This window comes from Calidris pugnax, unplaced genomic scaffold (genome assembly GCF_001431845.1).
Source record: "Calidris pugnax isolate Ruff unplaced genomic scaffold, ASM143184v1 scaffold20, whole genome shotgun sequence".
NCBI classification, from domain to species: domain Eukaryota; kingdom Metazoa; phylum Chordata; class Aves; order Charadriiformes; family Scolopacidae; genus Calidris; species Calidris pugnax.
In genome coordinates this window covers 25,187,678-25,209,826 of record NW_015094510.1, presented here as the reverse complement: position 1 = coordinate 25,209,826, position 22,149 = coordinate 25,187,678, and the positions used below count along the sequence as shown (strand labels likewise).

General features: G+C 38.0%; 1 protein-coding gene across 1 annotated transcript in view; it reads right to left on the bottom strand.

Annotated features, from left to right (window-relative positions):
* Positions 1-22,149, bottom strand: part of MIPEP (mitochondrial intermediate peptidase) — a 75,288-nt gene that overhangs the window by 34,958 nt on the left and 18,181 nt on the right. The window contains exons 12-15 of the mRNA XM_014965752.1: positions 8,559-8,712; positions 7,527-7,604; positions 6,563-6,767; positions 3,013-3,122 (exon numbers count right to left, since the gene is read on the bottom strand). Coding sequence (XP_014821238.1) covers positions 3,013-3,122; positions 6,563-6,767; positions 7,527-7,604; positions 8,559-8,712 — 547 coding nt within the window. The remainder of the gene's footprint in view (positions 1-3,012; positions 3,123-6,562; positions 6,768-7,526; positions 7,605-8,558; positions 8,713-22,149) is intronic.

The following is a 22,149-nucleotide window of genomic DNA, read 5'->3' as shown; positions in this document are numbered from 1 at the left end:
AATAAGCAGCTGAGCGAAGAACAAAATTGCATCAGCAGGATTATCCTACTTATCCTGAAAGATGAGCTCTCCGACAAAACCAGAATCAAACTGTCATCCGTCTTCTAAAAGAAAGACTTCACAGAGCTTTGACTAAAACTATGTTAATTGAATTACCATTCCATTTTTTTTTTTTAAATTTAAACACTACATGCTTTACTTTGGGTTCCACTTTTCCATCTTTCTATATTAAGTAACTTTAAGATCTTGGCATAAATTTTTCAGCATGTTTGCCATGGTATAAAAGAACAGAATTCCTTGTGCCCCAAATCACACTTAACTCCTTACTGCTATGTAGTAACCATGACACATTACGACTGTTTACTATCTGTGGGCTTATTCTTGTAATCATGCTAATATAATACTGCCTTTGTAATTCCATCTCTGTGAAAAATGAAGTCAGTTCAAATTTGAACAGCTGAAATACTGGCCTTTGCTCAAGAGAGCCTCTAAAGACACACAAGCTTAAAATGATTTAGCTCGACAGGCCTATCGTGTATCTGTGCACTTAACAAACAAAATTAAACAAACTCAGTGATACCAAATGGTACACATGCAGCAGATTGTCTGCTTAAGCACTCTTACAACCTCATTTTGGTATGGCTTGACTTTATGAGCTTACCTGAGTAATTCAACTTGAGTGACTAATTAACACAGCCCTCTTTTTTTTTTTCCCCTCAAAGTTTTTCTGTTTTGAGTTATCTTTGAGATGAAAGGAAAACTAGGCTTGCTACTTTCTTGGAACAAATACTTTTGTGCTGGCCAGCTTTTTGAACTCCATTCACAAGACTTGATTCTTTTGCCAGAAGAGCTTGCAAGCTTTTTCATTCCTCAGTGCTCAACAGCACAAGCATCCAAAACGCACAGAAAGCAGAGACAAGCTTTCTATAAACTTCAAGATATTATGGAGCAGATCCTCAAGATATGTGGATGAAATGGTTTTACAAATTTCACGTTTAAACTGTTTCACCCACCTTCCTTACTTCCCTTTGAAAAGGGGGTAAAATGGATTTATTTTTCTTTCAAGTAACTAAAAAACTGGAGAAGAAAACATTGATTCAAATTTCTATTTGTCCACCAAAAAAATTAGGGAACAAGCACAGAAAATATAAGCTCCAAAAGCCTTAAGCGACCTGGGATTTTCTGTTCAAAGTACTTTGTAACATACACACAACAGACAAAAGTAATTGCTGTAACAATCACTGAATTTCAAGAACAGAAAAGATGACTCTGATCTACTTGTATTTAAATTACAGATATGGAAATCTGATCTCAGATTCTTAAAACTAGCTTAGATGAACCAACATAAGCAAAAGCAGATTTATATATGTTGGATAATGTCTTAAAAATACGTTCTAAATTTAAAGAAAAAAAAAACCCAAACCAAAACCAATTAAAAGGAAGCTGTCTAAAGCCCTCAAAAGCCACACAGCAGTTCCAGGCTCTTTTTCTCATTTCTAGCATAATCCATTCTTGCCCCTTTCAAGACTGAATTTCTACATTAAACCTCTCTCAACTGCTCTCTGAAAGGGCAAGATTTCACCACCAATAAACAGAAGAAGTTTATGGAAATGCCAAATGTGACACAGTGTCTGGTTCTTAGCTTTTGCACTGCAACTAAACATGGTTTAGATTTGTTAAGCCATTTTGAAAATACAAAGTCATAAATAATGTTCCACAAATCTTTTTCAGATGTTTTAGTCAAGATCAGTCTCTGAACTCATATGCAATCAGATTAACTCCACAATGATTAAATACTACATGAACTTTATAGAGAACCCCAGAAAACAGTGTTTCAGTATGTGGACTCAAACATATAACTGATGAACACTCCTGAACTTTTAACTCCCAGGTTTCAAGGAGACTTTCTTAGTGCAATCAGTTCTACAGAAATGATTGCTCTGTAACAACAACAAAAAGCAGATTTACAGAGCAAATTTCTCAGACAGTATCTATTAAAATAGAAGTTAAGCAACATAGTTTTCTGTTTAATGGAGACAAACGTCATTCCATTTTCATAATACTGAAATATACAGAATGCCTAGGAGCGGATAAAAATCTTCAGTGGAGTGTAACAGCACACAACTGAAGGGGCTTTCTTGATTTTGCATTGAGGGGTAGTCTATTCTTCAACCACCACATCTGAGTACACTGAAGCTTGCCTCAGTCAAAAGCACTAGAAAAAGGTCTTTGGTTATTGTTTACTGGATTTGTATATTTGAAATGGCTGTACAAATATAAATCATGTTCTGCTGCCATGCGTTAAAGCAACCGCCAAGTCACCTTGTTCTGAAGAGCATTGTTTTCTAAATTTCCCATAAGAAGCAGACCTTTGCAGAAGATTGGCATAGAATAGCTTTATGTAACAAAAGCGATCAGAATTTTAATGCAGAGATTTATTACTGCTAGAACCTGACTAATCCTAATCTCATCCTAAAAAAAGCAGTACACTTTTCATCACAAAATATTTCAAACGCTACACCACACTGTGCTAAAGGTGGGAGCTTTTAAACACTGCAGATCTTTTACATTTCTTTCCATGATTTGGTACCCGAGCTTTATTTTAAGACAGACTTTGGATAGTTCAATGACACATCACTATTTTTGCCATAACCTACCTGTAATTAAATTAAAATGTTCCACATCATAACTTGATTCACACTGAAGTTGTTCACGTACTACACTAGATTTGTGTAGTGTAGAAGCTACAGAACCTTTGTAAGAAACAAAGCTGAAAGTTTTAAATATGTAATTGGAACCTCAGATATAGGGATCTGTTATTCCTTTACAGCTTTTCTGCAATAAGAATATTAACTTTTTTTCTGAAAAATTGAAATTATAACACTAAAACAATTTCTATCCATTCTTTACTTCTAGTTCAAACTTTATTAAAAAATAACACATGAAAATGTGATTCTTTTCCTGAAAACATTTAGTCCTATTTTCAATATTTTATATATAATTTTTTCCTACCTGTCCCGTTTTATAGTGCCTTGCAAATTGGTTAACCACTCGATAGTCATTTGCAAAGTACTCCATCAGAATTGAGGGAACTTCAGCAAAATCAGTAGGACATCTGGTTCCTAGAGGCAGAGTAATTGTACACATTAGCATTTGCTATTTTCATTAACACAAATAGTTAACTCTTCCCGAAGGGTTTTGCAACTTTCGGTTTGGACTTTTAGTGAACTTTAATATTCTTTCCTTTATTAAGTCAATATTTTATTTCCATACCATTATTGTACATATTGCCAGAAAAGCTTCATTATAATCCTACACATTTTACTATAAATCACAAAGTAAAACAAAATATTTGAACAGCTGGGTGAGGCACCTTATAAAGCTCTGGATCACACCCTTTTTAAACTAAACCAGACTGTAGCCAAACTGGCCCTACATGAAACACCAAATCTATTTAAGTGTCCTAAACCTAAATCAAACTACAGTGTAAATAAAACTCTGCCTTAATCCTATTCACTGTTACAATTTTTAGCTTCCATCTGTTTGCTGAGCTTACTTATGCTTTATATTAACTTTACTTTAGAATACGAAGCCATTCATCCAAGGAGCACTCTTGCAGATTGAAGACATGTTCTAAGTGCAATGAGGCAATATTTTAGCAGTTTGTACTTTCAAAAAGCATTTTCCCAAAAACCTTATTTACTCTAATCTTTGTCAGAACCCAACAAAATGGAAGTTATTAAGAAGTGTAACATATCACCAAATCAAAGCTGCATTTCTGATTGCTATACTAAAGTTAGGGATTTACAAGTTGCTGCTTTAATAACGGACCCACTGGGTCACCACGTCCATCCCTGTCTGCTAGAGACAATGTCAGCATTCAAAACTAGTCTTAAACCTAAGTACGGTTTTTCCTTCTACTATTCTTTTTTGAAGACTATTTTTTTAGATCACTCCTTTGATCTTTACAAATCTTTCTCTCATTTTTAATCTGAATTCATAATCTGTTCATACTTTTATGTTTTCAGATCAATACTGCTTTTTAGTATAAAGAGCATTTCCTGCACTGTTTTTTAACTCCTACATTGAGAGAAACGATATTCTCTCTCAGCCATCATTATCCAAAGGCAAGATAAAGTCTAAAAGCCATCCATTGTAGCTCCCCTCCGTACCTGCTTCAGTTTGAATTCACCTTCAGACCCAAGAAACACAACCATGCCCAAGAATTGCATGAAGTTTCACCGGTATTTTTTTAATCATTCTAATACTTATTCCTGTTAGATACATCTCTGATGTAATTTCAAAACATATTTGCCCCTTTCACAGATGCATTAGCTATTTGTAGTTCTGCGTTAAGACATAAAACTCTACTGCTGTTCCTCCACCACTGCTGAAATACCTATTTGACAGCGTAAATTCTCTTTAAATGCATGATCTGCACCGTATACTTCTGAATTGCATTTTACTTCAGTCACTGCAGTATCTAGTTATTCAGTTCTTATACAATACCCCAACTCTTCTTTTGTGCCAAGACACTTCATTGGTGGGTGTTAGGGGCTGGGGGTCTGTTGCTTGAAAATCATTTTTTAAAAAGGCTAAAACGAGGCAGGTCCCAAGACAAATGCCTGCAGAACCACACTGATGTTCCTCCAGTCATTTATTCTTTCTCAGTGGCCCTCAATAAAGTGACAGAATTCTTCTAATAACCATTAAAAAGACCTGAAAAATAACATTTTCTGCAAGTTAGAAAGGTAAAAGCTTGGGCAGTTATCTGGGATAAGTTAGTTCTCCTGTAAAACAAACGTAGGTATTCTCTACTGCATGATAAACTAAAATGGAATACAAGGCAGGATTTTTAAAAAAATTATATGCATAAATATGCATTAAACAATCACAGAATATGCATATAGTAAGATGACAGATTAACTTAAAAAGAAACACATCTCAAGTCAAAAATGTATAGTATTATCCAAGTTTTGGGCCTGTTAGCAGCAGAATGGCTTTCTGAATATTTGGGAAAGTTAATCAGAAAAGGGGGAAAGAAGGAAAGACATCATCTCAACCAGAATGTCAAATTTTTGGTTCTTTCAATTGCCTGTAGTCATCTTATTTTGACACTTTGCCATCCTAGTGCCTCATGAGGGCAGATGGTCCCTAACAGACAGCCCTGGGATGAGCCCTTTGATTGTCACACATTCCAAACCCTAAAAAAAAGGGTTCTCTGCAGAAACAGCACAACTGACCTCTGACGCTGCTTTTGCAATGCCAGATCTGGAGTGAAATCCTCTGGGAGGCAGGACTGCCCGGAGCTAAGGACACGCTGAAACCACACACAGGGGCTCACAGAAAGTCTGAGCCTCAAAATCAGCCATTTCCTGCCCCTTCCAGACTTTGACATGCAGATACATATGATTCACCACAAGAGGAGAACATGACCAAAGCAGTTACTTCGGGCATATACGTACTTCTGGAGGTCAAGATGAGCAAGACTATATGAGTGGAAGGAGTGTTGGAGAGCAGTTAACAGGAGTACACAGAGCTTATACTGAAAGAGCATATACAGTGTTCATTTTAGCAATGCCCAGTAGTGACACACTTATAAACAGATCAGTCTATTTTAATTTTACGTAGAAGACTTAAGAAAGAACACTTTGTCACGAGGTGCAAACTATCTGTCGATAACACTTAACTCTACCGTGGACTCCCCTTCGTATCAATAGCATCATATAAACATAGCAAAACATAAAAAAAATCTTTCAGACAAGGGAGCTACAATTTCATCTGTCTGGTTGTGTGGGGTTTTTTTTACTAAGTAAATGTCTACTGCAAATGGGATTTCCAGTGCACTATTATAGAAGAGGATATACCAAGTTGTCTGCAGGTAAGAAAAGCAGCATGTCAAGCAGCTGTAGCCAGACATGTCTTTGAGCCATTTGCCAGAAACGCAGAAGGCCACAGCAGCCTGTGAGCTGTGAGCCAACACACTCACTGCCACTCCTTGAGAAGAGGGACTAAATGAAAAACGGCAATATTCCTTTTCTGTGCACCCACTAATCTGTGTTGCATGTTCATTCATGTTCATTTACATATGATAAAAAGGCCTACCAGTTCATCATGCCTGCCAATACAATATGTTTTTAATTTATCAACTTCGCTTTAATCAGAATCAATCAGAAAAAGCCTGGCTTCACAGATTTTTCCATATTGCCAGTGTATGTTCTTTGCAAGCACTATTTTACTAAATTTCTTAATTCAACTTCCTAAGTAATTTCCAACCCAGGATTCACTGTACTTTTATACTAGGTACAAGCTTAGCTCAATTTATTTTCAATCCTCCAGCTATTCCATTATTATAAACTCCACATAAGGCAAACTTGCAAGAGTGGGTACCACCACTAGAACAAAGATCAGTAGTACAGAAAGAAGAGATACATATGCCTATTAGGAGAATAAGAATAGTCAAATGTTGTTTGGTTGGTTTTTAGATCATCTACTCCCTTCTAGAAATTAAACATCTAACTAAAACAAACAACAAAAAAAATCACTATTTTAACTTTCTCACCAGTGACATGTTGGTACCGAGTTCTTCCCAGCATGGAATGCATAGCATGTCCCATTTCATGGAAGAGATTCTCCATCATGCCAGGAGTCAGGAGCGTTGGTGCACCCCTCGTTGAATGGGGCAGGCTAAGCATAAGAACAACTACAGGCAGCTGGTACTCTCCATTTTCCCGCAGCCTCCCTCCACGAACAGTAAAGTGACAATCCTTTTCAAGATAAAAGCAAACATACAGACAGCCATTGTCATTATATCAATGAGATTAAAACAATAATGAAATGATTAAATCAAATGTAAACTATTAAACCAAACCTAAACACATCCCAAGTTACACAGGTTGCATTCAATGATCATTAAGTGTTGTTCAACGGCAGCACATTGTTTCTCCATTTTTATTATTTGCTTCATATTCATATGGAAACTACCGCATTTCATGAAGAAAAGACTCTGTTGCTTTTAGAAAATAAAATTTAATATTTTTCTTTATTTTAGAATTATCAACACCTCTCAATTTTTCTAAAAAATATCACTAGCTCAAAGAAATTTACTCGTGCTAAATCCATAACTTCTCATTCTTCAGCAGTAACTTCTTTATCAAATATTCTGCACAACACTCCTAGTATATTGTGAAATCTTAGAAAAACATATATATTAAGCTAATGAAGAAAACGGGTGTTTAAAAATCTACCATTTCTCTCAACAGAGTTCTATGACATTTCAGAGTGCCTGTCGTTCTGTAAAACAAGGAGTCTGAGGTTACCTTATCAGGTGATGTTTTTTAAATTAAAGGTTACTCACGAAAGTATTTTACCTAAAACCACATTTGAAGTTACAGATTTTCCCTGTTTAAACTTAATTTATTTTAAATAGAGGTAACTTTTACTAAACTTACATTGAACATAAACGCCCTAACACTACAGTCATTACTCAAATAAAACCCACGCTGGAATCAGATCATAAATGTTACCTGATGTGGTTTATCAGGTCGCTGAAAGAAGTCACAATAGATGTATCCTAGCAAACCTTCCGTTTCATGAACAACAGCCTGAAGAAAAAAAAAGTATCATTTCTACAGTGAAAGCACTGATAAGATGTGTAAATTGAAGACATGGTATTCTAATCCAAAGATTTATAATAAATAAATGATAAATAAAGTGTGAATAAGTAATATAAAATCTGTTGGTATTTTTCTGATGGAAAAAAATATATATGATTCACTTGTCTCTCAAACTACACTCATTCCTGCATTTCACTCAAAACTAATTAGTCACAGATTAGTATTAAAAGTAAGACTGTATGTAGCCCCCAAATGACTTCAGAGAAGTCAACAGTAACTGAAGCTGATTTACCACGGAAATAAAAATAGAAAGCTTAAGGAGTAATTATAAATTGACCCCCAGGATACAAAGAAAAGCAGCTCTTGCTGGAGGTGGAAGAGCAGTGAAGGAGATGGGGCAGTGAATACATGGAGGGAAGACAACAGAGGAACCTGGGAACCTGATGAGTAAATTATTGCCCAGTCTATTATTTCTACCCTCCCCTAAAGAGAGGGCAAAAATAAAGATGTAAAAACCAATCTCAAAGTAAAGACGAATACAGAATTAAAAAATGAGGCAGACACATGACTGCTAGAATATGCAGCTACAGCATTCTAGTTGACTACAGTCATCTACAAATTGAAACTAAGAAAACTAGCAGGGCTCATTCAGAGGGACAGCTTGAAAGCTACAACAGCAATCTCCAAACAGAAACTGCTTCTGATTCAGCCACCCTTCAGAGACAGATTATAAAGGCCATAAAATACCAAGCATATAAAAGGCACTTAGAGAGAGTATAAAGCCCTTGAGGTCTAACTTCAACTAAAATTAGACATCTAGTGTGTGCTTTTGATAGGTACCTAAGTAATTTAAAAACAAAGTTTGATTCCTGACTCAGAGGAACACACCATCTTGTCTAACTTCCCTTTGTCATTTCAGACGCTGGGAACAAGAATACTTACCAACTTTCTAACATCTTCAGACCAAATCTCTCCTCTCTGTGTCTGTTCAGCATACAGGGAGATTCCTAGGAGCTGACTGAACAAAGAGTTCAAACCTTCCATGCACGCCCCAAGAGAGAAAAATGGACAGTACAAGCCAGGATCAATGTTGTACCTATGGAAATACAAGAATCCCAAACCAGTCAGTCAGTTGAGATACATAAACTACAGTCTTCACCTCCAAGTCACAGGATGTGACAAAATACACCAGATAAGCCTTAGGGCCCTTAATGAGCGTGTTTGGCTTAATTTTTCAAACAGTGATACTAAGTCACAGACTAGTTATGGCACAGCGCTTCATAGTAACTCAATTTTTCTTATATTTCAATTTGGATACCAAATTCAGCAGAAGTTGACTATGATTTTCAGACATGTGGCGAATACGTGGCTCAAACAGACCATGAGTAGCCTGGCTGTGGCTTTTGATCCCCAGGAGGCCACTGGCACCCAAGCACCATGCCAAGGCTGCGCCATGGGACTGATCAGAAAATGGAGTGGCTTTGGCCGTGGTGTAAACCAGATCCTCAGCGAGGGCAGGAAACCAACCAGCAAGCAATGCTGACTCTGCAGCCTTTTCTTTCATTGGAGCAACAGAAACACCAGGAGACACAATCACCTCCCACGCCTGAATCCCACTCGCGCTCTGGGGACTCTGTGAACCATGCAGAAAATCGTTTACAGCTTTGATCCATGTGAAAATTTTAGTATGTGACACGGAGTTCAAAACACACTCAAGCTTTCTGAGCCTAAACTCAAACAACTAAGTATGATCAAGACACTGTAGCACAGAAGACACGTGTGGGGAGGAAGACACCGTGCATCTGTACGCACACATAAACTGAGAATGAACAAAAATCAACTGTAAAAGTAGTTCAGAGATGTATGCAGTCTATACTTGGGTTCAAACTTCCTGAAACTCTGACCCTAAAAAGTAAACAAACTACAAGTGTAAAAAGCAAACAAATGCTTCACAAACTTACACCTTCCACAAGCTGCCCAGGGTCATACAGCTCTTTGGAGGCAACAGCAATATCAGAACTGGAATCTGCCTGTAGTTGTGCATGCACCCCACACGGCAAAAATGCTCTTGCTCCCTCTGTTCACATACAAAGTCCAAGTTATTGGTACCATTTTCTGCGGTCTCAGAACAAAGACTGTTTAACTCCAGAGAATCGCAGTCCTTCCCTTCTGTCTCCTTCTTTCTTCCACACTCCTGTGCTTTTGCTCCTTAATGAAATGGTAACTGGTCACTGCAATTTATAACACGCATCAGCTGGACTACAATAGCCGGACACCAAAGATGAGAACCACGCTATTTCAAGGCCTATGATCAAAAGGTTTAATTAGAGCGGAGCTGTTAAAGAGTCAGCTAGTCCCTATCCACTTACTTACCCTTCCTCCCACTCCCACACACGAAAGAAGAGATCTAAAAACGAAGTCCACCAGGGATACTGCATTTACACTGCTTACAACTGCAGCTACAACTCCCTGCTCAGCTTTGCCGCACTGTGATGCACGGCAGGCTGGGGTTACTGCTCTAAGCCACAGCACTTATTCTTGAATATGTCACTGTATTTTGATTTATTTTTCTAGCATCCTTTACATTACCCTTATGACATGCTCTAGCAGCATTTTGTAAGTACCATCGAAACACCTGTCAAAAATACAGGTATGCTTAGTTACAGTATGCTACACATGCAGATGCTAAAGCTGATACTTTATGGAATACTAATCTAGTATTCCATTCTAATTATACTAGAACACGGAAAATAGAGTAGATGTTGCCACTGTCATAGTGGCACAACTTCGTCAAGACGCAGCGCAACACTTAAATTCACACTCTGCATGCTGCAATACACACAGTTTCCTTCTTAGTCAAAAGAGTCTTTGCACTAAAAGAACAAAAATCAGCATGCAATAAATCACTTTAGACCAAGTCAGAGAAAAAGACTGCAAGCAAGCCTCTAAAAGAAAGCAAAAGCGATGACTTAATTTCCATGTAATAAGCCACAGAAATGTGGAGGAAGGAGGACTCTGCTTTACACCCAGAGCCCCACCAGAAGTACAGAATTACAGTGTATGTGCTGAATATCCTCAGATTTTTAAGTCAGTAATTTGTAAGAGCCACAGCTCATTCAACAGTAGCACTTTTTGGAAAGCCATAGTAGATAAATGTCAGATGTCTCCAAACTCTTATAGCATCTCCCCGTTATCATCTTCTGCTCACATTGTTACTGTAAGAACTTAAACCCACCACCAAGTGCTTCAGTGCTTTTCTCCTGATTCTGCTCTGAAGCTTTCCCTGCATACAGACTACAAGACTTGTTAAAATGATCCTTTTATTTAAAGGAAAAATAACAACTTTAGCAGCAAGTCCTAACAACCTCTGTAATAGTTTAGGACTGTTCTTTGTCAAATCACTTTAAATATACCATCATCTTACATATGAATACTAAGCTGTATTTGTAATTCATTTTATAACCATTTGTAATTCAAACAATTGGTTATTTAACTAAGGACTGACCACAAATGAAAAGTTCTCTATAAAAGTACTGTCTCAACAGAAGTTTCCTATAACGTGAAGCAGGATTTCTCCCCATACACCCCTCCAGGCTGGGAAACACAGACCACAAAAACGATCAGAGGGCTGGAGCACCTCTCCTATGAGGACTGGCTGAGAGGGTTTAGGTTGTTCAGGCTGGAGAAGGGAAAGCTCTGGGGAGACCTTCTAGCAGCCTTCCAATATCTGAAAGGAGGCCTACAGGAAAGCAGGAGAGGGACTTTTTACAAGGACATGTAGCAATAGGACAAGGGGTAATGGCTTCAAACTGGAAAAGCGAAGATTTAGATCAGATATGAGGAATACATTTTTCACTATAAGAATGGTGAGACACTGGAACAGGTTTCCCAGAAAAGCTGTGGATGCCCCATTCCTGGAGGTGTTCAAGACCAGGTTGGATGGGGCTTTGAACAACCTGGTCTAGTGGGAGGTGTCCCTGCCCATGGCAGGGGATTGGAACTAGATGATCTTTAAGGTCCCTTCCAACTCTAACCATTCTATGAATATCCTTATTTTTAAAATGACATTTATTTCAAAATAAATTAAGGATTAAATAGTAGGTAGTGATACTCTTTTTTGTATAGCTAAGTAATTACATGAAAAAATGGACGAAATTATACACCACTTTTAGTCTTAATTCAGCCGTGAGTTGAGCAGTAACCTGGAGCTACATCTCCTCAGAGCCAATTCAGATGAGCTGCATTTATTAGTTCTGGCTCTGCCTCAACTGTGCTCGTCCCACACTGGTTTCTGCAGAGACACTCAAATTTACCATACCTTGGTTTGGGTTCCAGAAAGGTTTATTACTCCAGGCGCAGCACGAAGCCCAGCTACAACAGTACCTCAGACCCAAGGGAGTAATACAGACACGCTCAAGTGGTTTCCTGTGTAGGTTGCGTGAGGGCTCTTTGCAGGGCTTTTTGTAGAGCTCATTTCAATCAGCCCTGCCAAAGCTACGCTGACCATGTGCAAAGCCCATCTAGTACCTTCACATCCTCCTCCCCCCAGACATCCAGTATCATCTCAGGGCTCCCCTGCCATTTCCTCCATGTCAACTAGGAGAAGAAAGCTGACCGTACAACATATTTCAAGAAAGAACCTATATGATACAATACTACAAACACACACTTCAGTAAATCAAAATTTTCCTTCACCAACAGCTCACAGTCATGGCCAACCATCAGATTATCACGGTTGCAAGAAATTAAAACATGTAACCCCTACCAGGGAGTTCAGCTGCAGGAAAAGAGACTATAAAAATGGTAAGAGAGACAAGAACAGCACCCTTGAAAACAGTTCATGAAATTAAGACACATTTACACAGGAAGAAAGAAAAATTAAAAGAAGTATGATATCAGGAGAGACCAGATTGCTCAAAATTTTCTGAAGAGCAAAAATTTTTTCTGATGGACCAGCCAATCCTGGAAACTGTTTCCAAGCACATGGAAGACAAGAAAGTCATCAGGAGTAGTCAGCATGGATTCTTCAAGGACAAGTCATGCTTGACCAACTTGACAAACAACCAGCATGATAGACAAGGGGAGAGCAGTGCATACTGTCTGCCTGGACTTCCATAAGGCCTTTGACAATGTCTCACACAGATCTTCATAGAGAAGCTGTTCATGCATGGGCCTGTTGAGCAGACAGGGAGGTGGACTGAAAACTGACTGAATGGCCAGTCCCAGAGGGAGGTGACCAGTGCCACAAAGTCTATTTGGAGACCAGTGACTAGCAGTGTACTCCAAGGGTCAATACTAGGTCCATTCCTGTTCAACATCTTCATTAATGACCTGGATGATGGGGCAGAGTGTACCCTCAGCACGTTTGCGGATGATACCAAACTGGGCAGACTGGCTGATATGCCAAGGGGTAATGCTGCCATCCAGAGGGGAGTTGACAGGATGAAGAAATGAGTTGACAGGAACCTCATGAAGTCAAATAAGAATTGCAAAGTCCTGCACCTGGGGAGGAACAAACCCAGGCACCAACATATGTTGAGGGCCACCAAGCAAGAAAGCAGCTTTGTAGAAAAGGACCTGGGGGTTCTCGTGGACACCAGTTGACCATAACCCAGAAGTGTGCCCTTGACACAAAGAAGGCAAATGGCATCCTGGGCTGCAGTAGGCAAAGTATTGCCAGCAGGACAAGGGAGGTGATCCTTCCCCTCTACTCAGCACTGGTGAGGCTACACCAGTGCTGTGTCCAGTGCTGGGCTCCTCAGTACAAGAGAGACATGGACATACCAGAGAGAATCCAAGATGTATCATGACGAAGATGAAGGGACTGGTGCATCTCTTCTATCAGGAAAGGCTGAGAAAGCTGGGCCTGTTCAGCCTGGAGAAGAGAAGGCTCAGGGGGATCTTATTAATGAACATAAATACCTGGAAGGAGGGTGCAAAGAAGACGGAGGCAGGCTCTTGTTAGTGGTGCCCAGTGACAGGAGCAGAGGCAATGAGCACAAACTGAAACGTGGGAGGTTCCCTCTGAACATCAAGAAACATTTTTTCCCTGTGAGGGTGACCAAGTACTGGCAGAGATTGCCCAGTGAGGTTGTGGAGTCTCCATCCTTGGAGATGCTTACAAGCCTCCTGGACATGGTCCTGGGCAACTTGCTCTAGGTGGCCCTGCTTCAGCAGGGGGGTTGGACTCCAGAGGTCTCTTCCAACTACTGTTGTATAGTTTTCAACTATTTTGTGATTCTATAAAGATGTCATTTGGAGCCTACAACCAAGACCACACAGCAGTCCGGTTTTATCAGAGGTCAACATTTCATACTAACTGCAAGGGATTACCACAGTCAGTTGAAACACTGGATTAACGTGGTTGCTGGGGAGCGGAGGAAAACAACTCTGAAACTACTGCATGTTTTATTTCGTTTCTGTCAAAAATGCAGATACATACTAGCAGGAGATCACAGTGGTATTTTTTCATGGATAGAAAAGGTGATGTTAATGTACTACAGGGAGATGATAAGTGCTCATTTCCTCCTCATTCTCAGCACTCAAACACGTGCATTATCCCCGTGAACTTACCCCGTGATTAAAAGGATGGGGAGAAGGCTTTCTTATAGGTATTTTGTAATACACTCTCACTATCCAAAGTGGGGGAAAAAATCAGTCTGTAATGGTTTTTTCTTTTGGAAAAGCACAATACTTATCCACCCACACACGGAAACAGCAGTAAAAGACTATACTGGCTTAAGGCAGACTCCCCAGAGGAACCAGTCCCCTACCCTGGCTAATGTTTGAAGATGTCACAATCTTGACATTCTGAGTACAATGAGGTCCTGATTAAACAAGCATTTTAATAATAACTACACAAAAATTATGTTAGTCACTTCTGGTAGAACATTGTCAGGATCAAACCTCTCCCACATTTAATGAAAGATGTGTGTTAATATTCCTCTTGCCAATGGAAAATTGCAAAAAAGTTTTGAAAAACAACATTTTTTTATACAGGACAAAAAAAAAATGTTTCTAGTTCTGATTTCACTTATTTCTCCATTTCCGCCCTGCTTCTACACCAGTGTACCAAGATCAAAGACAAAGATACTGAAAAATCCTCAAATAGCACCGGTGTCTTATGACAGAAGACTGATATTTAAATTACTTTTGGACAATCCTGGCAGCAGGTAGTGGTGATTATCATACCCAAAATTATCTTAGGGTATCTAGGCATCCATTGTTTGTTTGTTTGCTAGCCATTGCAATGTCATAGGAGTGAGAAAAAAGTGGTTAAAATATGGTAATATAAAGCAATTTCACATTCAGATGATAATAATAATACACTTCAAAATTAGTATCAGGTATTGAAAAAAAGCTACTGGTCCAGGAAGTGGGCAATGCATCTTCAAAAATCTTTCTCTAACACCAGTCTGTAAGCAGTAATCATTCCAGACACCAAAACACAGATTTGATTCACAAGTTTTGCATTTGGTCCTATCTCATACATGAACTCTCTCATCACAAATCAAGTAAGACCAACTATCACTGAAGAAAGCCTAACCCCAAACTTGCCCTGCTTCCAGGAAAACTTTCTCTTTGGGCTTATTTAGGGATAAAAATTAGCTAAATCCTCAGCTATCTGAAGCTAATGTCCTATAACCAAAAACTCAGTTCCTGGAATTATTATTAATAGATGATCTCACCTTTCAGTGGCAAGAGCAAGCACATGACTGACACTTTTCTGAGCCCCCGCCTTCAAGATTTAATGCTACTCACTGCAGAATAAAGGTGTAACACTAGATAAGATTAGAGGACAATGGGGAAAAGGGAAGAAATTAATTTAAAAGACTTGAATCTTTCCCAAAAAAAGAATACTCAATGAGCAGAACAGGAAATCCTACAATCTCTACTAGATCTGTAAAACTGAAATCTGGCTGGAGGGTGTGGGTGGAAAAGTATTTGGAAGAGTTTACAGGCAAACTACAAGCTCCCTTATTGAAGATTCTTGCTCGATTCCAGGCACCAAACAGTAGCAGCCATTAGCAACTTCATTGTTTCCAGATGACAGGAAAAAAGCATCTGTTTGCTACCAAATGCTTACCCAACCTCAGCTACTCACAGCTTTGTCACCTTAGTGAAACTGCAAGAACCCAACATTTCCCAGGCGCAGTATTTCAGTGTTCTAACTCATACTAATCTGAAACACCGTGGCACAATTTCTTGGCAGCAATGGGGACTGCAACCGTGACAGCAAACCAAACTTCTCTCCTCTCAGCCCCTTGAATGAAATTTCTAATACTGTTCAAGGGGCTTGGGCTGTATCTTCAAAACACTCTCCGACCCAGGCCAGATTATCTAAAAGACCACATAAAACTCCAGGATGAAGACTTTTATCAACACACTCCCTTAACACTTTAAACTGCCCCGTAACAAAGATACAGCTTGTCTGTGTAGGATGCAGAGCCTTTTTGAGGGCTGATCCAAGAGTGTAAAATTAATTTCTCCTGAAGCTAAAGGGGAACTCAAAGTTCACCACCTTCTATCCCAGGTGTATGCTGCTGCTTTGATCATTTTTTTCAAATGGGAAACCAAGTGTATTTGAAAATGCACACAAAAGCCTCCCAACAAAACAAGCCATTCCACTGCATATTGCTTCTCTACTGATAGAATAAAAGGACAAAAACTTTAGTTAATTAATTAACTGATAGTGACCGACTCTACATAAAAAAACAGTGTTTCCAAAGTACTACAGTTTAGCCTGCCCTTGAACTGCTCACTGGTCAGAGCAAAGCAATCTTCATAATCTATATGTTAATAACTGCTGATGACCCCACTATGCATATTATTATTTTTATTCTATTACATGTTAAAGTAGTAGCCACTCTAAGAATCACTTTATGCATGATTTTCAAGCTGTTATCAACTGTGGGCTTAGACAGTTGTCTAGCTTTGTTCCTTCTATTTAAAACAAATAGTAAAAAAATATCAAACAAAACAGCAAGAAACATCTGCTTTAATATTAGCACAGTCTTCTGGTCACTCTTTGGCAAGCTGCCTCTACATTTATTCAGCCAACTTACAATTTTTATCTCCAACAGGAAATACATTCAAGTATTTTTGGGAAAAGAAATCAGAAAGGAAGTTATTACGACCCATACTGAACTATGCTAACAGGCATTCTGCTACCAGTAAAATTTCTGCTAAGGGTTACTGCTACTAGCAAGAAAGGTTAATGTTCTGGAGCCAGACAGCTAAAATCCATTTTGGAAACCAACTGGAGCTCCATTTGGCGACAACAACTGCAAGAAGTGCCTGAAGACAGGTTTTCTTGTATGCTGTAATTGGCAGCTTGCTTGCTGCTCCAGCTGAGGAGACAGACAGAATTCAATGAGGAGAAGGATGCAACTAGTGTTGCAGTGTACTGCTGTCTCCAAAGCTGGCAAATACATGGAAACACGGTTACAGCACTTCCTAGGGAAGAAAAAGGATTTAGGTCAGCTAAGCAAGCCAGGAGAAGAATCAAACATACTCTTTAACTTAAAATGTGAGTTCTGGCCCCCAGCAAGGTGACTCAAAGTGCTTCAAATAGGCACCTAGGATGCCTATGTCACCAAAGGCAGACATGAATAAAATATGCCACTCTCAGGCTCAGCAAGGTACCAGCCACAGCAGAAGTCTTCAGCTCAGCTATCAGCTGTAACTTAGGCTTCTCCGACTGGACTGCATGTTGTACACCTGAATCCCAAGAAGATGAACAGCACAGTCTTTTCTATTGGAAGATGCCTCTGAAAATGCAGGCAAAGGAGATGGAAGAATGGTGGTCTGATGAATCGCAACAGAACTTTGCAGAGAACAACATAGTCCAGTTAAAAAGATTTCTTACCACAGAACCTTTCTTCTGGGGTATTTGAGGTCAAAAAAACAGGTATGTGTTGATTTTTGATACTTGCTGTGCTACAAAAAGCTTTCCCAACTACCTTGAACTTGAGAGCTTAAATTTTCTTGCCCTTCCGTGAAATTTAAAGGATCTGCGCTTCTCGAAGAGCAGGAAAAGGAAATACCAAAATTTCTATCCGTTACACATGCACCAGAAAACACAATTATTAATCTAAAAGAAGACTTCCTGAAATCAAGAAGGCATTTTTACATGACTAGATATAAAAAAAAAAAAAAGTAGGAAATATCATATTACATTTATGTAAAAAATATAGGACACCAAAATATAAATCTCATTTTGAACAAATCAGAAGGAGCAACAACAAATACATACATGAGGTCCTCCACTGTGGAAAAGAATAATTTTGTCTGTGCTGAACTTTCAGTTAGATACTTTGACTTAAAAACAAAAATCAAGAATTAAAATTAGTCTCTTTTATTGTGTTATTAAGGTTTGCTATAACCTTAAATTCGTTTGTTGTTCCTGTAGAATTGCATAATTCATATGCTTAAATGTCTAAAACTGAAAGACTGAGAAGGACAAAAATTAATAAAAGAAGTTTCTTCTCCTTTCATTTTGTCTTAAAACATATTCCAATAACTTATTTCACTCTGAACATCTGATTTCAAATGCCAAAGTATTTATATTTATAACAAAGCCCAGGAAAGAATGAAAATTTTTTTACGTACTCTATGTCAGAAAGGGAGCTCAGAAACTTTACAAAGAGAAATCTCAGCACTCTCCTAAAGAAAGCAGAAATATCAAAGAAAACAGTAGTTTCTTTGATGTAAATTCCTGCTTTGTATTAAAGTATAAACTACGCTAAAAACCCCAGACACCTTACTTTTACAATACGCAGCACAGCACTATTTTTAAAAGAAGAAATGTAGCCAAACCAATTTAAAAACCAATTTTAAAAAGAAGTTAACTGACACAATGAGGTTTGGTTATTCTTCAAGAACAGCAGGCTTCAAACAAAAAGGCTGTGTCCCTGTGAAGAACAAAGATGTAGTATGTCATTATAAATAATTATTTCTAAGCTTGTATGACTTCACTGAGTCTAAATAAAATGCAGACTTCCAAAATCACTTTCATTTAAGCTGTATATTTGGAAGGAAACTAAGAGTGTTTTGTGTAGCATGACTTTCATCTATTCTATTAAGAATGCTTTTTATAAACTTGGACATGAGGGATATTTGAGTAAGGATCAGTGTTCTTCAGACCACGAGCATTCAGAATCTTAACAATTGCAAATTAGCTGTTTGGCAAGAATTATTATCAGCGGTTATTAAATGTAGTCCCTGATATATGCTGATGGGTTTGGGGTGGTTTTTTTTAAGAAAAATTACCATCCTGTTGATGTCCACGAAAATATAGAACATTAAGTTAACTATCTCTAATAAAACAGATTCTCTCAAAACTTTCAAAGAAACTTGAAAAAAATCCTGTTAGCGGAAGATAAAAGTGAGACGAACCCCTCAGGTTAACTTAAAGAGATCAAGACAAGGAAAACCCCTTCCAATTTTCATTACATGCCAGACTATGAAATTTAATTCTTTACCTGAAGGGAGACTCTTAACCATGATTTATAGAAGACTCTGGATTTCTTAAAAATAATAATAATAATAGAAAGTCTTTGTACTCTCATCAACCATAAACTAGCACCTGTATCTCACACTCCTTTTTTCTTTCTGTTAATTGTACTTCATAGAGTATTTTGGAGGTGGTCAGGGGGTAATTCAGAATATTGGCTTGCTATTGACACCGTATGCAACTTTTAAATTTGATTTTGTTTTCAAATCAACAACAATTTTTTTGTCCTTTCACAATGTTTTGAATAAAGAAATAATTCTTGAAACTTGAATTCTGCTTCACATCAAGCCTTTTCAATAACCTGTGTTTTCCTCCAAAAAGCTTGGTCCACTAACTTAGTGACTGCTAAGTTAAATGGACTTTTTGCACTTATATTAGTTGATTTAATAAAAGGCATTTCTCCCCTTGCTTATAAACAGATAGTTATAGAAAATTTTCCTTCTCTATGAGCACTTTGGTTGAAAGATTTCCTGGTTCTTTTTAAATTTTGAATTATTTTTCCACTTCAGCTTTCATTTTGAACAAAGTGACAGTTTTCTCACACATTCCACAACAGGTCTGGGCTATTTTACCGCATGGTGTTTCCAACATAGAACACTCTTTTGTAAAACTAAAAATAATTTAACAAAGAGCAGCTATAAATGAGCTTGTTTACAAGTACCTTGCAAACCTCAACATTAGTTTCAGCTTCTAGCAACTTTAGAAACATCCAGTGATGTTCAGACACCTTGATATTGTCCCCTACCTGTGTGAAAAACCAGAAGTGCTGCCCACTCTCCCCTGAAGCCCACAGCCCATGTACAGTTCCAGCAAGAAAGGAAATGAGTTATTCCTATTTTCTGCTCAGGTAGTCACCCCAAGATCCAAAACACCTCCAGTTGCTGTGGTGGCTTCTTTTTTCAACACAGCAGGAAACTGGCTTCTTTTGGCATTGATTTGTTCATCCCCAAAGACAGTCTTAGTCGTTTCTGCAGTCCCAATGAGACAGACCAGCAGTGTGCAATACCCAGCTAGCACATCCCAGTTGCATTTGAACAAAATCTGTGACATTTTGGCAAAAATCCCAACAGTGAGTTATAGCCAGCAAAGTCAGCCCAGCCTGGCAAGCATCAAAGGTTAGGGAAACACACCAAATATACTAAGCTCATCACTGATAATTCTGTGCCTCCGTGAGAAGTGGCTTAAGCACAGTCAAACCCACCTTCAAGACAAATAGTTGACCTCAAAAGGTCTTTTCCAGCATTTTGGGGTGTTTTTATGACCCAGAAGAAGTCAGCAAGGCTACTACATCTTTGCAAAATCAGGGCCTTCAGAATTATTTATATCTGAAGCTGCACTTACTGAGAAGTAATAGGATTTAATTAATACCATGGTACTTGCCTGCACTAAAACTCAACAGTATTATTTTTATAATGCACATATTAGACATCTTCTTACTTGTTAGAGGCTGAAGCATGTTCTAGCATTCACTGTTTTATTACCCTTTGCCTGCCAAAATTCTTGAGGTTCTCCTAATTACTCTATCTTCTTTTAAGATACTACTACCATGAATTTCAGACTTTTGTCTCCAGTTTCTCTTAAATGTACATTTAAACTGACATCTATTTTCTCTGCCACTTAAACTGTAGCTACAGAAACATTACAGTGTTGTAAGTGTGGGTTTAAAGCCAGAGCGGCTACTTAACGTAATTTTAAAAAAAAAAAAAAAGTAAACTATCCTGTTACCATCAATGGGAGAATTACACTTTTGAAGTACGATCAAGTTTCCAGGCAAAAGACTTGGTAAAAGCTGACAGAAACAAAATTATTGTGGGTAAGTTTACAGAGAGAGAAGTGTACCCTGTGACTTAGGTCTAGAGCTCCGCCTGCTGTTCGACTGCCGAAACAGCATAAATGGGCAGCAACAACTACTGAAGCTGCGCGAAAATAAAGGCAACCTGATAATGACAACAAATGTCATTAAAATCCAATAGTCCAAACGCATATGAATATCCTAAATTATTCAGAAGTAAATATCCAGCTCTTAAAACTCTTATGAGGAATCTAACGAAGGCTTTGTTTCCTTCATCCTGTTCTAATACGGAATAAGCATATATTTAGAATATAAAATATATAAATACATTTAAAATATACAACATACAGATATAAAACAGACACATTGAAAATATATCACGAGTTTCAGTGTCATTTGAGACAATTTGATGTAGCTTGTCAAAATCTGGAGAACTAAAGAGGAAGTAAAAGATCACATCTGGATTGTCTAGTTTTTATTCACATTTCTGTTTGCAAATAGGGTTGTATAGAATAGGAAAATAAGAAACAGTTAACCTTTTTCAACAGACACAGACACTGTCCCATCTAATATTTCTTGCACCAGGATGTGTGGCATACTGGAACATTGCTAAGTTCCTTAATCAAGAACTAAACCCCAGTAGTCTCTTTCTTTATACCTAGGTTTGTAAAGATATTCTGCATCTTATGTACCTAGGAAACTATGGTTCTGTACTCACTGCAGCCACAGTGACAACAGCAGTCCAAAAGAGATACCCAAGAGCATACATTTCCTTCCCTTTCAACAGAAACATTTTACTAAGCAAAAAACCCTCAGAAATTGCTAACAATACAGAAATCTACCACACAAACTACTACCATGTCCCAAAACACGATAGATAAAAATGTAAGCCATGCTCTGTGTACAGCACTTTTATAAACATGACCATGGCATTTCTGTAAAAGACATAAAGCTAAAAGTAAATTTATTCCAAAAAAGATAAAACCTTGAAGAACAAAATAATTAATCTACTAAACAAATAACATTAAGAATGGAAGAAATGCATGGCAGGTACATATATCTTGTTTGAAACCGTATTTTGTCATTCCATGGTGCAAAAATACAAAATAAAGCAGGATACAATAAGTAAAAATTAAATTAAATATTTATTTCTCTTATAAATAAATAAGTAAAATGAAACACAAGTGGAAAAAAAACCCCAAACAAACAGGTAGTATAAATTATCT